Source organism: Typopeltis vanoorti, chromosome 4, assembly GCF_054136105.1.
Source record: "Typopeltis vanoorti isolate ZY-2024b chromosome 4, IOZ_Tvanoo_1.0, whole genome shotgun sequence".
NCBI classification, from domain to species: domain Eukaryota; kingdom Metazoa; phylum Arthropoda; class Arachnida; order Uropygi; family Thelyphonidae; genus Typopeltis; species Typopeltis vanoorti.
The window spans coordinates 28279768-28292792 of record NC_143552.1 but is presented as its reverse complement, the minus strand read 5'-3'; the positions used below and the strand labels follow the sequence as shown (position 1 = coordinate 28292792).

Genomic DNA, 13025 nt, shown 5'->3' with positions numbered 1-13025 from the left:
TAATCAGTTCAGATAACAATGCCCTGACTACTGAACTTAACGATATCCTTAACACATTCTTAGCCAATGGCTACAACCCCCCCCCAAAATATTAAAACCAGTTAACCACAACCCCCCCCCCCCCCTTCATAGCAGAGATTACTCTAAATCTATCACCATTCCATATATTCAGGGTATAGAAAAACTAAAGAGGAACTGGTTTACACCAAAAAGACAAAATCCATCAACCTATTTTATTTGCAGATTTCATTCTTTCTGAATTTTTCTGTTTCCAAACCTTAAAAAGTTTCATGAAAGAAATATATTTTGATCATGTGGAGCACATAAAGAAATGCTTCACTGAACAAAAATAAAATGGAAGTATACATTATGAGTTACTTACTTTGATGGGATCAACCTACCTTAAACTTCTGTTTTCAATAATAAAAGCTTTACTGACATATCTCTCTCTTTCTCTCTCTCTCTTTTTCCACACATTTCTTTACTTTTTACAACATTGAAGATCATATGTTAAAATGAAATTCGTTTGGAATCACTTAAATTACTTTGATAAATACTGCGCTACAAATTGAAGACAGTGTGTTTTAATTTTTTTAATGCTCTATTATTCATTCAACTTTGATGGTAATTAATGATACAGTAAGCTTATATTATGTCAGCATCTTTAATTCAAAACTGAACATTTCATAAGAGGCATTTTCTGATTCATTTTGTTTTTTGTATTCAGAGTATGTGAATCCTGCAGTAGATATTGTGCTGCTGAAAATTAGAAGCTCATCAGTTTTAACATTGCTTGTTTCCTTGTAACATGTAAAGCCAAAATTCAGTGATTTTTATTTGATTTTTTTTTAAATGTAATAATGTTATCATGTTTTTTTATCTTTCTTAATTACTTCCAAATAATCTAATTGGCATTTATATTTTTTATTTATTGATAAATTAACATCTTGGTCAGCTCAAGTTATAGATAATATTATATCCCAAATAATATTATCTATAATTTCAAGTTGATTTAATTTCAAGTTGAGCACATTTTTGTCCTCTGTTTTATCAAAATAGTCAGTAATTATTGATTTATATACTTTTTTTATAGGAAGCAAAAAGTCGTACCATTCAGAGACTCCAAGCTGACTCATCTTTTTCAAGGATTTTTTACAGGAAAAGGATGTGCAACTTTGATTGTAAACATTAGTCCTTGTGCATCTACCTTTGATGAATCATTGAATGTTATGAAATTTTCAGCACTTGCAAAACAGGTATTATTTGATATGATAATTCTTCCCTGTATTCCATGTTATTTAGGATCTATATTAAAATTTGTCAGATTATTTCAGTTCAATTCAGACCTTTTAATGACAAAATTGGTGTCTACATCACTTTTGCCAAAATTGGCTCTAGATTCAGTTTTGATAATAAATGGCGTTACTATATAAGAATGCTGTTATGAAAGCTATATATATTTATGATCATTTGTGATAATTTTGTATTTTTTATTTTATACAGTATGACCATGTACCGATATATATATATATATATACCCCCCCACACACACGAGATTTACTGCACCTACAGTAAATTAGTTGCATGCATGGAAAGAGTATATTGATGCTCTTTTAAAACAGGTGGAGGTTATAGACCGTTGGGGAAGACATTATTAGAAAGGTTGTTCCAGTAGAACAGTGGTAAATGAAAGAGGAGTTGGGGCTGCTGGAGTAATAGTCTTTGGGAAGGCTTCATGAGAAAGGGTTGTTCAAGTAGAACAGTAGTAGATGGAAAGAAAGGGGATTAGAAGAGTAGATTCATTGGATTAGCAGATGTTTGCAGTATAATGTAATGTAGAGTTTGGACCACCTTAAGAATAGCTGACAGTTATGCGTTATTAGAATTACAGCACCAAAATTATAGATCAAATTCAGATCCCTGAAAACTTGGGCAAGTTTTCTGATTAGAGTCAGACTTGTTGAGCTATTGACAACCCCCCCCCCCCCCATCAGATCTCAAATGCTTATATCTTTGATCTGCAGTGTGGGTTTTGAAAATAAACAAACATGTTGTAGTACTTGAAAAGTTGCATAAAAAAATTCAGTAAAGCAACTCTTCAGTGAAATTTTTAGAGGTCATTTTTCAAAAAAGGGAAAAAAAGTAAAAGGAAATAAAGAATGAATCAATGCGGAATTCTCCAAATGACTTGCTTTCCATTGGTAGTACTGGTGAAACTATCCAAGGATGAGCAGCTTATTGAGCATCAAGTTGCATTAAATTTTCAGCAAACTATTGAAACTATATAACAGAATCAGTGGATTTAAATTATACATATTTGGTCATAAAATACTTAAAAAACGAGACTTTTTGAGGTTATGAGACCATAGGTTTTTTTAATTAATACATAGATTAGTATAATCCTGCAGCGACTGTCTAGCTTTGTCAAGGCTCGAATGGTACATACAAAAAAAATGAGAGAATACAGAAATGTTGCTAACTGTTAGGCAGTTAAGTTTTAAACATATGTGTGCATGTGTTGAGAAGCTTCAGTCAGTATCATGGATACGTGTTGTATGCACACACGTTATATGATATTTCGAGTATTGTAGTTCTGTTAAACTGAGTGAGTTGATTAAGTTTTTCCATATATCTTTCAGTATGGCATCCTGATTTCTGTTGAGGTTGTTACCCGTTCTTAATGCCACTGCCGCTTCTTTGAAAATTCTATAACTGTAATCATCATCTAAATACGGCATAGAGCTATTTTCCCAGTCAATTGCATGGTTTGAAGTAGAAAAGTGATGTGCTAAGCCTGAGGAAACTGTCCTGTTGTGATTGACATCCCCAACATGCTCCTATCTGATTTCCAGGCTTCTTGAAGTTTGCCCAATATATGAAAGACCGCACGTATGTGGAATTCTATAAACACCTGGATATTTGAAATATGGTTCACTGTCTTTAGGAGATCTTAATACTTGTCTGATGGTAGTAGTTGGCTTCAATACCACTCTGATGTTGTGAGATTTTAACATTCTCGCTAATCTTGAAGAGACTGAATCAACGTAAGGGATGACTACTGTTGAAGCATACCGGGTGACTGTTCCTTGTTGTTGGAGGTTGTCTTTATAAAGGAATTTGTTGATAATGTTTGTAGGAAAACCATTCTGCAATAGTGTTATAGCAATTTCAGAAAGTTCTGTCTGTACCTCTTCTTCGTCTGAAATAAACTTTTTGGCTCTGTTCCGTAACATGTAAATGATGCTATGTTTTTGTGATCTATGATGGTTAGAAGAATAATGTAAATAACATCCAGTATCTGAAGTATAGACGGAGCATGTTGGGGATGTCAATTACACCAGGACAGTCTCCTCAGACTTAGCACATCACTTTTCTACTTCAAACCATGCAATTGACTGGTAAAATAGCTCTATGCCGTATTTAGATGATGATTACAGTTACAGAATTTTCAAAGAAGTTGCAGTGGTTTTAAGAATGGGTAACAACCTCAACAGAAATCAGGGTGCCATACTGAAAGATATATGGAAAAATTTAATCAACTCACTCAGTTTAACGGAACTACAATACGCAAGAAATCATGTAACGAGTGTGCATACAACATGTATCCATGATACTGGCTGAAGCTTCTCAACACATGCACGCATTGTCACGCATATGTTTAAAACTTAACATATGCGTGGCCTTTAGTAACGTTTCTGTATTCTCTCATATTTTTTTGTGTATACCGTTTGAGCCCTGACAAAGCTAGACAGTCTCTAGCGAAACTAGTAGGCGGGATTAATTAAAAAAAACCTATGGTCTCATAACTTCAAAAAGTCTTGTTTTTTAAGAATCAGTGGATTCTGTTTATGTAATTTCTTGTATAACTATATATAACTACATGAAATTTAAATCATGAAAACAGATTTTGTCATTTAAAATGTAGCTTCCGGCCTTCATAAAACGTGTTTAGAGTCATAAATATCAGGCCATAGATTTGGTATCGTGTATTGTTTGCAGTATAATGGGTTGGTTATTCAACTAATAATGGCCACAGATAATCTTCCTTCTCCACTCCAATATTTGATTCATTATTTAATACAACTATATCCAGGTCATATACAACATGTTAGGTTTCAGACCATCATCATCACATAGCAAATCATTGCTGTTTTCTTTGTTTCTTTATTTTTTATCCCCCCCCCCCAACTTATAAATACATGTAATGGTTTAGAAGTTGAAAGTTTATTTTTCACTTGGTTAGACTATAATAAATTTAGTTTAATCCTTTATCCATGTGTGAGCAAACAAAGTTTGCACCTGAAAGTATCTTCAGGACTGGGGTAAGGTGGTACAACACCAGGCAACTCGTTGCAAAGGTGGAGCAAGCTAACAAAACTCCTATCTCAGTATCTCCCATAATGCAAAACACATCTTCTTGCAGATATGTATAATGTTATGCATTAAGGGAAAGGCCACTACCCAGATTAGTTTCGACCTTTATTGAGGTCTCTTCAGTGGGAGCCAGGCCCAAGTGGAGATACCAGGCAGAAGCATTAGCAAGGTCATCTCTACCTATAGGAGTTGCCAAACAGAAGCTTGGCAACTCCTATAGGTAGGTTGTTAGCTTGCTCCACCTTTGCAACGAGTTACCCGGTGTTGTACCACCTTACCCCAGTCCTGAAGATACTTTCAGGCGCAAACTTTGTTTGCTCACGCTTGGATAAAGGATTAAACGAAATTTATTATGTAATGGTTTAATAACATTTTTCAGCATTCGTATGTGTATAGTTGATATAAAAAAAGCATTTATTCAAGCCAAATATGCATACGAACAATTTAGAATAATTTTCTTAAATGATAAAGATATTCTGAAAGCTTGGCTTAAAGGAACATGCCAATTGGTTTGGTCATCAATCTATGCCATTAAAAGGTTTCCCTTTTTGGCAATAAGATTCTCATGCTTACATATAACTACAGTATTAACTAGCATATCATATTTCACTTTGCTGAGAACTTTATCTTTGTATGTAACTACCATTGTTACAGTAAGTTTAAACTGCAGCTTATCACAGTGTTTGATACTTCATTGTCATTACTAAATTTACTCATTTTAACTTTGGTATGTAATGTGACTTAATAGGTTTGTGTATCTTCTACTTTTCATTGGAAGCAGCAACTCTCTTGCTTTGAATTTTATCTGCCATTATTAACAACAATAAAATAATAGTTCTAAACAGCCTATAATTCATCGAAGCACCAGAACACAGATAAATGCAGCGATAAATAAATAGATAAAAACTAAAAATTCATTCATTCATTCATTTAATTTCATATGGTGATTCAACGGCCGTGAGCCCCTTTTACAGGGAGATATGGCTGACAATTCAGACCTATGGCCGGAGAGATTGTCTTAAGTATTCCCGACTGTATCCGTGTGGGTTCATGGGGCTGGTTTGCCTGCTTGTGGGATGAAAAACCCCAGATAAACTGGGGGAAAAATCCTGCTGTCCACGCTCAAGACCAGCTAACTTGGCTATGGCTGAGGAAGATCCTTAAGCTCTTCATGTTGTCGACGGGAATCGAACCTAGGACACTCCTTCCCCAGGCATATGGTTGCAAAGCGCATAGCCACTAGGCTAACCGCCTGGACAAACCAGAAATAAAATGCAGACAAACAAACTCAGTCCACGAAAACTTAGCCTTCCACCAGAAGATGTAATTGTCAAAATAAATTATAGTACTGGAATTAACTCATGTAAAATATTATTTTATTAGTATAATTTTCACCTAAGTATCAAAGGCATCTTCAGTACATGTAAAAAGCTAATCAAACAATAACTAACAATTCCAAAAGGTACTACCTAAGAAGCTAATGCAAGATAACTAAAAATAGGTCATTAAATTTCCTAACTTATTAAAAAATAAATAAATAAAGTTAAGAAAGATTCGCTGATTTAAAATGTACTATCTCCCACCAAGGGGGATAGACATAGATCATCAAATCTGTTTAAGTTAGGAGAGTGAAGTAAATTTCATATGTTTCTTTATAAAGCCATTCCACAAGGAACCGACTTTTGTGAAGGACTCTTCTCTTGTTCCAATGAACTCTGTCGTGTTGATAGCATGCTCTGCAAGTCCAGACTATTCAGGCTCACTGTATTGAATATAAGACTTTTGTTCTTCTAGCCGAATAAAAGATCTTTCTGTTTGTCCAAAATAAGATAATCCACAAGCGCAAGTAATCTGGTAGACACCTGGATAATTGAAATGTGGAAGCTTGTCCTTTGGAGAAGTGAGAAAGATGGAGATTTTTCTGATTGGACGAAAGGCAACAAAAATATTTAATGGTTTTAAAACTTTTGCTATGCATTCACTAATACATTGCACATAAGGGATACGAATACGAGTTATTTTGCACATAAGGGATACGAATACGAGTTATTTTGCACATAAGGGATACGAATACGAGTTATTTTGCACATAAGGGATAAGAATACAAGTTATTTCTTCTGTATTTGAAGAGGTAGAGATACCAAAACTGCTCAGAGCTCTTTTGATGAAAGAATTCTTATAACCATTAGATAAAAAAAGTGGAAATAACATATTTGTAATTCTTTCTGTAATAGTTCATCTGAGGAACATAAGAAGAGGGCTTGACAAACCAGTGTTTTAATAGTTCCAACCTTTTGACTGAGATGGTGATGAGATTCAGCATGGATATAATGGCCTGTATGAGTCTTCTTCCTAAAAATTGAGAAATGTAGGTTACCATCTGGTTGATGAAGAAGGTAACCTACATTTTTCAGTTTTTGGTGTGGGGACATTCTGTCATAATTGAGTGGCAGTGAACATGTTATGCACAATTTTAGTGACAAAGGCATCATTAAATATGATAATTATGCAGTTACATATGCCACAGTAGAAAATTACATTTATTTTCCAAATATTTCATGTTGCAAATTGTAAGACATCATCGGTGCAAGCAGTGAACAACAGTGAGGAATTTGAATAATAGAACACTGATGATATTTTACAATACGTAAGACAAAATATTTGTAAAATAAACATAATTTTCTACTGTGCCATACATGAGATCATATAATTATAGAAACTGCAGGTTCCACTGTACAAGAAAATTATTAACTATGGTTTTGTATATTTAATATTATGTTGTGTATTTAGCTAGAATTACCAAAACTGTTATAGTAGGGAATAAACAGAATTAATTTATACATAACAAAGAGAAAAATTGTCAGAGCAGTAAACTAGTTGTATATAAGAAAGTTCTAGGTATGAGGGTTCTAAAAAAATAAGGATTGTCAGATGGCACTGGAAAATCATTAAAATAAGGATATTAGGAAGGAACTTGACATTTTTAACATTCATAAATGTATGAGCAAAACTAATCGAAAGTAGTATGGCCATTTAATAGAATGGGAGATGAAAGGTCAGCAAAACAAGTGTTTCTTTCCAATGATGTTAGTAAAAGGACCCAGAGGAATACCAAGATGTTGGTGGACTGATACAATAAGAAGTGCCTTAGAAAATTGAAATATAATATCTAATATATCTAATATAATATCAGATAAATCTTATCTAACAATAATTGTCAGATAAGATTAATTTGGAGAAGGACTATCAACAGGAAGTTGATTGTACCATTCTTATATTCTCCTGGTGGTGATTATCTAGTTTGTTCCAGTAGCTAACATTCAATGTTTGCCCTTGTTTCCTGATGAAACAACAGCAGGGACTTGGTTTAACTCACACAATCTATCATGTTGTATCATAATTTTGTTTTGGTTTATTCAATAAGAATATAATTTGATTGGTCAAATCCCATAAAGCCAAATAAAAAATAGAAATACTATTTTTTATTTAAAAAAAAAACACACACACACAACTAGTTTTGTGTTCTTAGAAAACTTCATCAGATGTATTACATGAAAAGAGACATACAAAAAAACATAGCTATAAATTAAATTGTGAATGTATTACTGACATTTGAAGGCATTCCAGAACGCCTTGAAATGTCAGTAATATGTTGGCAATTTTTATGCACCTGAGTGAAAAGCAGTATGATATGAAATGTGAAAGAAACACCCACAAAATTTGTAAATAAATAGTTTAGCTCAGTAACAAATGGGTACATGAAGACACTGGTTAAAAACAAGAGATCAAAATGAGATTCTCAGAGTGCCTCAGTATGGAATGCAGCCATCTCTCACAGCAATATACCATTCACAATGTTTCGTACTATTTATAATGGTGTCTAGGAGCTGAGTTAGTAATAACAACCATTGCTCTTGGAAAGCTCTTCTACAATAGTGAATAGATTAATCCAAGGAAGCCGAATTTTCGTCAAGTTTTTGGTAATGGTTTAGTTTTTGTTTCAGTTCACAATAATTTTGGTTTTGGTTTTAGTTCACTATTTTGGTTGAGTGCTGCATGTTTTAACTGTCTCTACGATGTTTATTAATAGTGTTGTGCATTTTTAATAGTGTAAACAAGCTGACATTCGTAGTGTTTTATTTATTTTGTGTAGCTATAAAATGGATACATCTCCAAGAAAGCGTTCAGAAACATGTACTCTTTCTCAACAAAGATACATGACTCAAAGTCAAATTGCTAATCAGTGTGGTTTTGTTTTGGATACTGTTAATGCAACTTTAAAGAGGTTTAGGAAGATGGGTACTTTTCTCCTGAAAGAAAAGGAAAATGGGCAAAAAAGGAAAACTACACTTACTCGAGATTGTTTACTAGTTAGGAAAAGCAAAATGAATCCAAGATTGTGTGCTGTAGACTTAAATAGAGACTTGGCAACTAGTGGGATTAATGTTTCTTACAAGACAGTCCATTGAAGATTGTTGGAAGCAGGGCAGGCTGTCCTCAGACCAAAAAAAGAAACAACTGTTGATGAAGTCTATATAGAAAAAGAGGCTCTAGTGGACAAAAGTGTACAAAGATTAGACTGTTGAGAAGTGGAAGATGGTCATATTCTCTGATGAGAGCCATTTCTTTGTCAAAGGAGTGCAAGTACCCTATGTTTGCAGATCTGTGGTTGAGTAGACTTCACCCACCCACTTTCAACAAGCTACTAAGTTTCCAGCTAAAAAGATGTTCTGGGGTTGTTTTACACATGACGGTTCATGATCATTTGTGTCTGTTGACAGTATAATGAAAAGTGACCAATACATAAAAATGTTAAAGAAAACAGTGGTCTCACACATCCAGAAAGACAGAGAACTCATCAGGATTCAACAGGATCTTGCTCACCCAATAGAAAGTTTGTGGTCCATAGTGAAAAAGAGACTTGGAAAATTGAATTGTGATACAAAGATAATTTAATCCAATCCATTATAAAAGTATGGTTTCAAGATGCAGAAATAAGAAAAATGTGTTCTACATTGGTGCAGTCCATTCCTAAGTGAATTAATGATCTTATTAGGAACAGCGGAGCATATATAAATTATTAGGTGAAGTTGGAGTTTAATTTTTTTTACTTATTTTTAACATTTTTCTCTAAAACGTGATTTTCAGATTATTTTGTTCGCTACCATAAGTCAGCGAACAAAATAATCTGAAAATCACGTTCGCTACCATAAAGGTTTTGGAAAAGAGGGGATAGAGAGGGGATAGAGAGCCTCTACCTAAAGCATCTTAGACATGTTCAGTGGGATTAACCACCTAACTGGCCATTATGAATTAAATACGCATCCTCATATACTTTGTATCCATCATATATTTCAATGTAATATCAATGGTATTACAATTTTAATAAGCACTTCGCATCCATGATAACCTTGACGTCTATAGAGGTCTTGGCCAGTAGCGTGGTTAATGTCAGGAGACCTAACTGTCCAGTCCATATGTACAAGTCTCTTCTTGAAGATATTGGTTCACGAGCTTTTTTTGATGAGGATAAGCATTATCATCCTGTAGTTTAAATGTCTCCCCTATGTTTATCCATAGTCCAGGATGTTGTTTCTGTATTTTCAGCATTCATGGTTCTGCTAGGAAACATGCACAGGTCAGTGTGTCTTCTGAATGATGCCTCCCCCAAGCTCTCACTTTACTTCCACCACAGTTGCTCCTTTCACAGATATTAGAGGGATGATAACGTGTCCCTGGGTCTCTCCAGATCAGAACATGCCTAGAATCACTTTTAGAGCAAATTGGCAAACAGTACCAGTACAGCCCCCGTTTGGTTTTTTGGTCCATTTGACATGGAGCCTGGCTCATTTCAAACATTCTCTTGTGTGGTGCAATGTGGGGATAGGGGCTCACAGACTACTAGTCGCGTAGCATACAGACCACTGTTTTGTGAAACCTTCTGTGCACATTGGAAGCAGATACCATTGTTCCTGTAACTGATGTGATATTAGATCATAGGTGATTCATTGTAGCACTCCTGTTGCATTGAGCAGATAATTAGAAATATTGGTCACCTACTGTGGTTGTAGCCCACAGCCTTCCTTCACTGTATCCCAGTAAACTGTTTATGACTGTTGAAATTAGTTCCACAGTCTTTAAACCATGGAATGACTCGCATGCAATCATCTATCTACCTCTGCCTGACTTATGTTGGCTTGCCACCTGAATTCATCAATTAGATGATGTCTTGACCATATCCATTGTCTTGTTCTCACCCCAGACACAAAATAGAAAACCACTCCAAAACACCCACTTTTATGCTGTGGCTCATTTGCATATACTGCTGACAATGTCACTCATTTGTATATGACAACCAGACTCTGTGTTATTTTTTTACAGAACAATGTACCCGACTTTCATATGTAACCCCCTACTCCGAGAGTTATCATGATTTTTCTCTTTGACCCTTAATTTTTGAATCTAGTGCAGTTTCTTATTCCTTTTTTTTATACGCTTCTTCAGAAACTGTTAGATTGCATTTAAACAACGAGACATTTATTGCCAAAGCTGTAATGGATTTAGTGGTCAAAAACTGATTTAACAATGGACACTTTCTGGTATGTGTATTAGCTGAAATTATCACATTGCATGTAGACCTTATATCATATACAAGGTCTTCATGTGAGATTGTTGATGTAAGGTGATTCCTTGGTTTTTGTTGTAATGAGTAGGTATGTGTAGCATTCCTGAAGCTTCCTTGAATTCTGTTTTCTGCCAATGTACAAGATAACCTTCATTGTTAGTATGATAGGCTAATCCAGATGTATGTTTTCTCTTCTTTTCCTCATCTTTAACATATTCTGGTATGCAGATCTCCCCAGATCATTGTATTTGTTGTACATAGCATATAACAAATACAATGTTGAATGCTATGTACATTGAACAGTGGATGTTATAGATCTGTGGTTTTTAAGGAATAGATTTAGGTGATTTAGTTGGATGTGAAAAGTCTTGATGTTATTGGAATGAAAGTTACTTCTATGTTAGGTTGTCAAAGTATTTCAAAACTTTTGTCTGTTACATGTTGGGTATAAAGAAGGATTTTACGCATTTGTATTCTTACATGTTTATTGTCTAGGGAGAATTTGTTGATTGTCTTTATCTATATCTCTTTCGAGTTAGAGTGAGACTCAAGTATTTAAGTTATTGGTTCCTTTTCTGTCTGTTGCTAGAGATGTATGTTCTGAGACTCTTAGCATTTTAATTATTCCTATTTTTTGCATGGGAGAGAGGTGAGATGAGGACGTGGAGATACTTTTCAGTGTGGGTGGGACTATATTGAATAACTGAGTTTGTTTTCTTTGAATACTTCTAGGAGTATGTCCAGAAATGGTAGAGTCCAGTTGTTTTCAAGTTTGAGATTGGATGTGTGCTGTGCAGGTAATTTGTGAATTCTTTTAGTTTTTCTATTGAACCTGGCCACATTATGAATATATCATTCACATAACATAACCAGATTTTGGTTTTATGATGGTAGTGTCCTGTTTTTTCCATAATTAAATTGACTAGAAGCCAAGACATAGTTGAGCCAATTTCAAGATACTGTTTTTGTTCATAGTATTTTTTCTTGAAACTGGAATATGTTCTGTGGAATGTTTAACTGTCATGTGGTGTCTGATGGAAATAGATTTTTGAAGTCTTTCTAAAGTTTCCTCTCTGAGAATATCTATGGCTTAGTAGAAGGTTTGAAATTCCAATGAAATATGAACTATTGCTTTATAAAAGACCTTTCTTTGTGTGCAGTACTACTTGCTGTAATAGATGTTTGAAGATATTGGAGGTCTTGAATCTCTATAGCAATTATGATACAGGGCGATTCTAAATTATTGTTTGGGTTTCCATGGCCTATAATTTTCACACCTTCCAGTTTGAACAAAATAAACAAGATCTTGAAAGACAATCTGCCCAAGACATAAAACCTCTCAAAATTTGGGAAGTTTTATGCAACCATATTTAGTTAAATTTGGTTGATTTCTGAGTGCCACCGCAGATTCTAAAAACAGTCTTTCTTTTTTTTTTTGAATTTGCTATTGTGGAGCATGGTGGTTTTTTTTTTCAGGAGAACCTGTGGGTTGTAACCAAAACATGGTCTGTAAGGCCAGATTGTCCATAGTCATGATTGCATATGCATGATTTGAGTTCTAAATGGATGGTTGCTGATCTGGCTGTCTGTCCAAAGTAAGCCAGCTTGCAGGAACAGGATACTTTATATACTCCAGGGAGCTGATCTTTGGTAGATTGGATAAGGATAGCAAGTTTATGGTGGGGCTTAAAGGCTGTGTGGAGGTTGTAATTTTTTAAGGATCTGGCTATTTTTTCTGATGTGACATGGATGTAGGGTATGGTGATGGCATTTCTGAAATCCTTCTGAAGAAATGGCCAGGGAATGGGGGAGGAACTGATTATTTTTGTAATCCTATAATCGCTGTAGCGATTGGATAGGAAGGTGTTGTGTATGTGGTTGAGTTCGATTGAAAGGGAGGTTCCACTGGAACAATTGTGGACTGTGTTGGTTAGAGTTTTAATAATGCCATATTGTTATGAGGAGGGGGGGGGGGGAGAGTTTGTGAATGTATCTGACTCTGTGAATCGGTTTTCTATATACAGTG

The 13025-nt window shown here is 34.7% G+C and overlaps 1 protein-coding gene across 1 annotated transcript in view; it reads left to right on the top strand.

The window, feature by feature from the left end:
• LOC150107184 (uncharacterized) overlaps positions 1 to 13025 on the top strand; it is a 646985-nt gene that overhangs the window by 268141 nt on the left and 365819 nt on the right. Inside the window, exon 10 of the mRNA XM_090391664.1 lies at positions 1094 to 1256. Within this exon, the coding sequence (XP_090247790.1) occupies positions 1094 to 1256 (163 nt within the window). The remainder of the gene's footprint in view (positions 1 to 1093; positions 1257 to 13025) is intronic.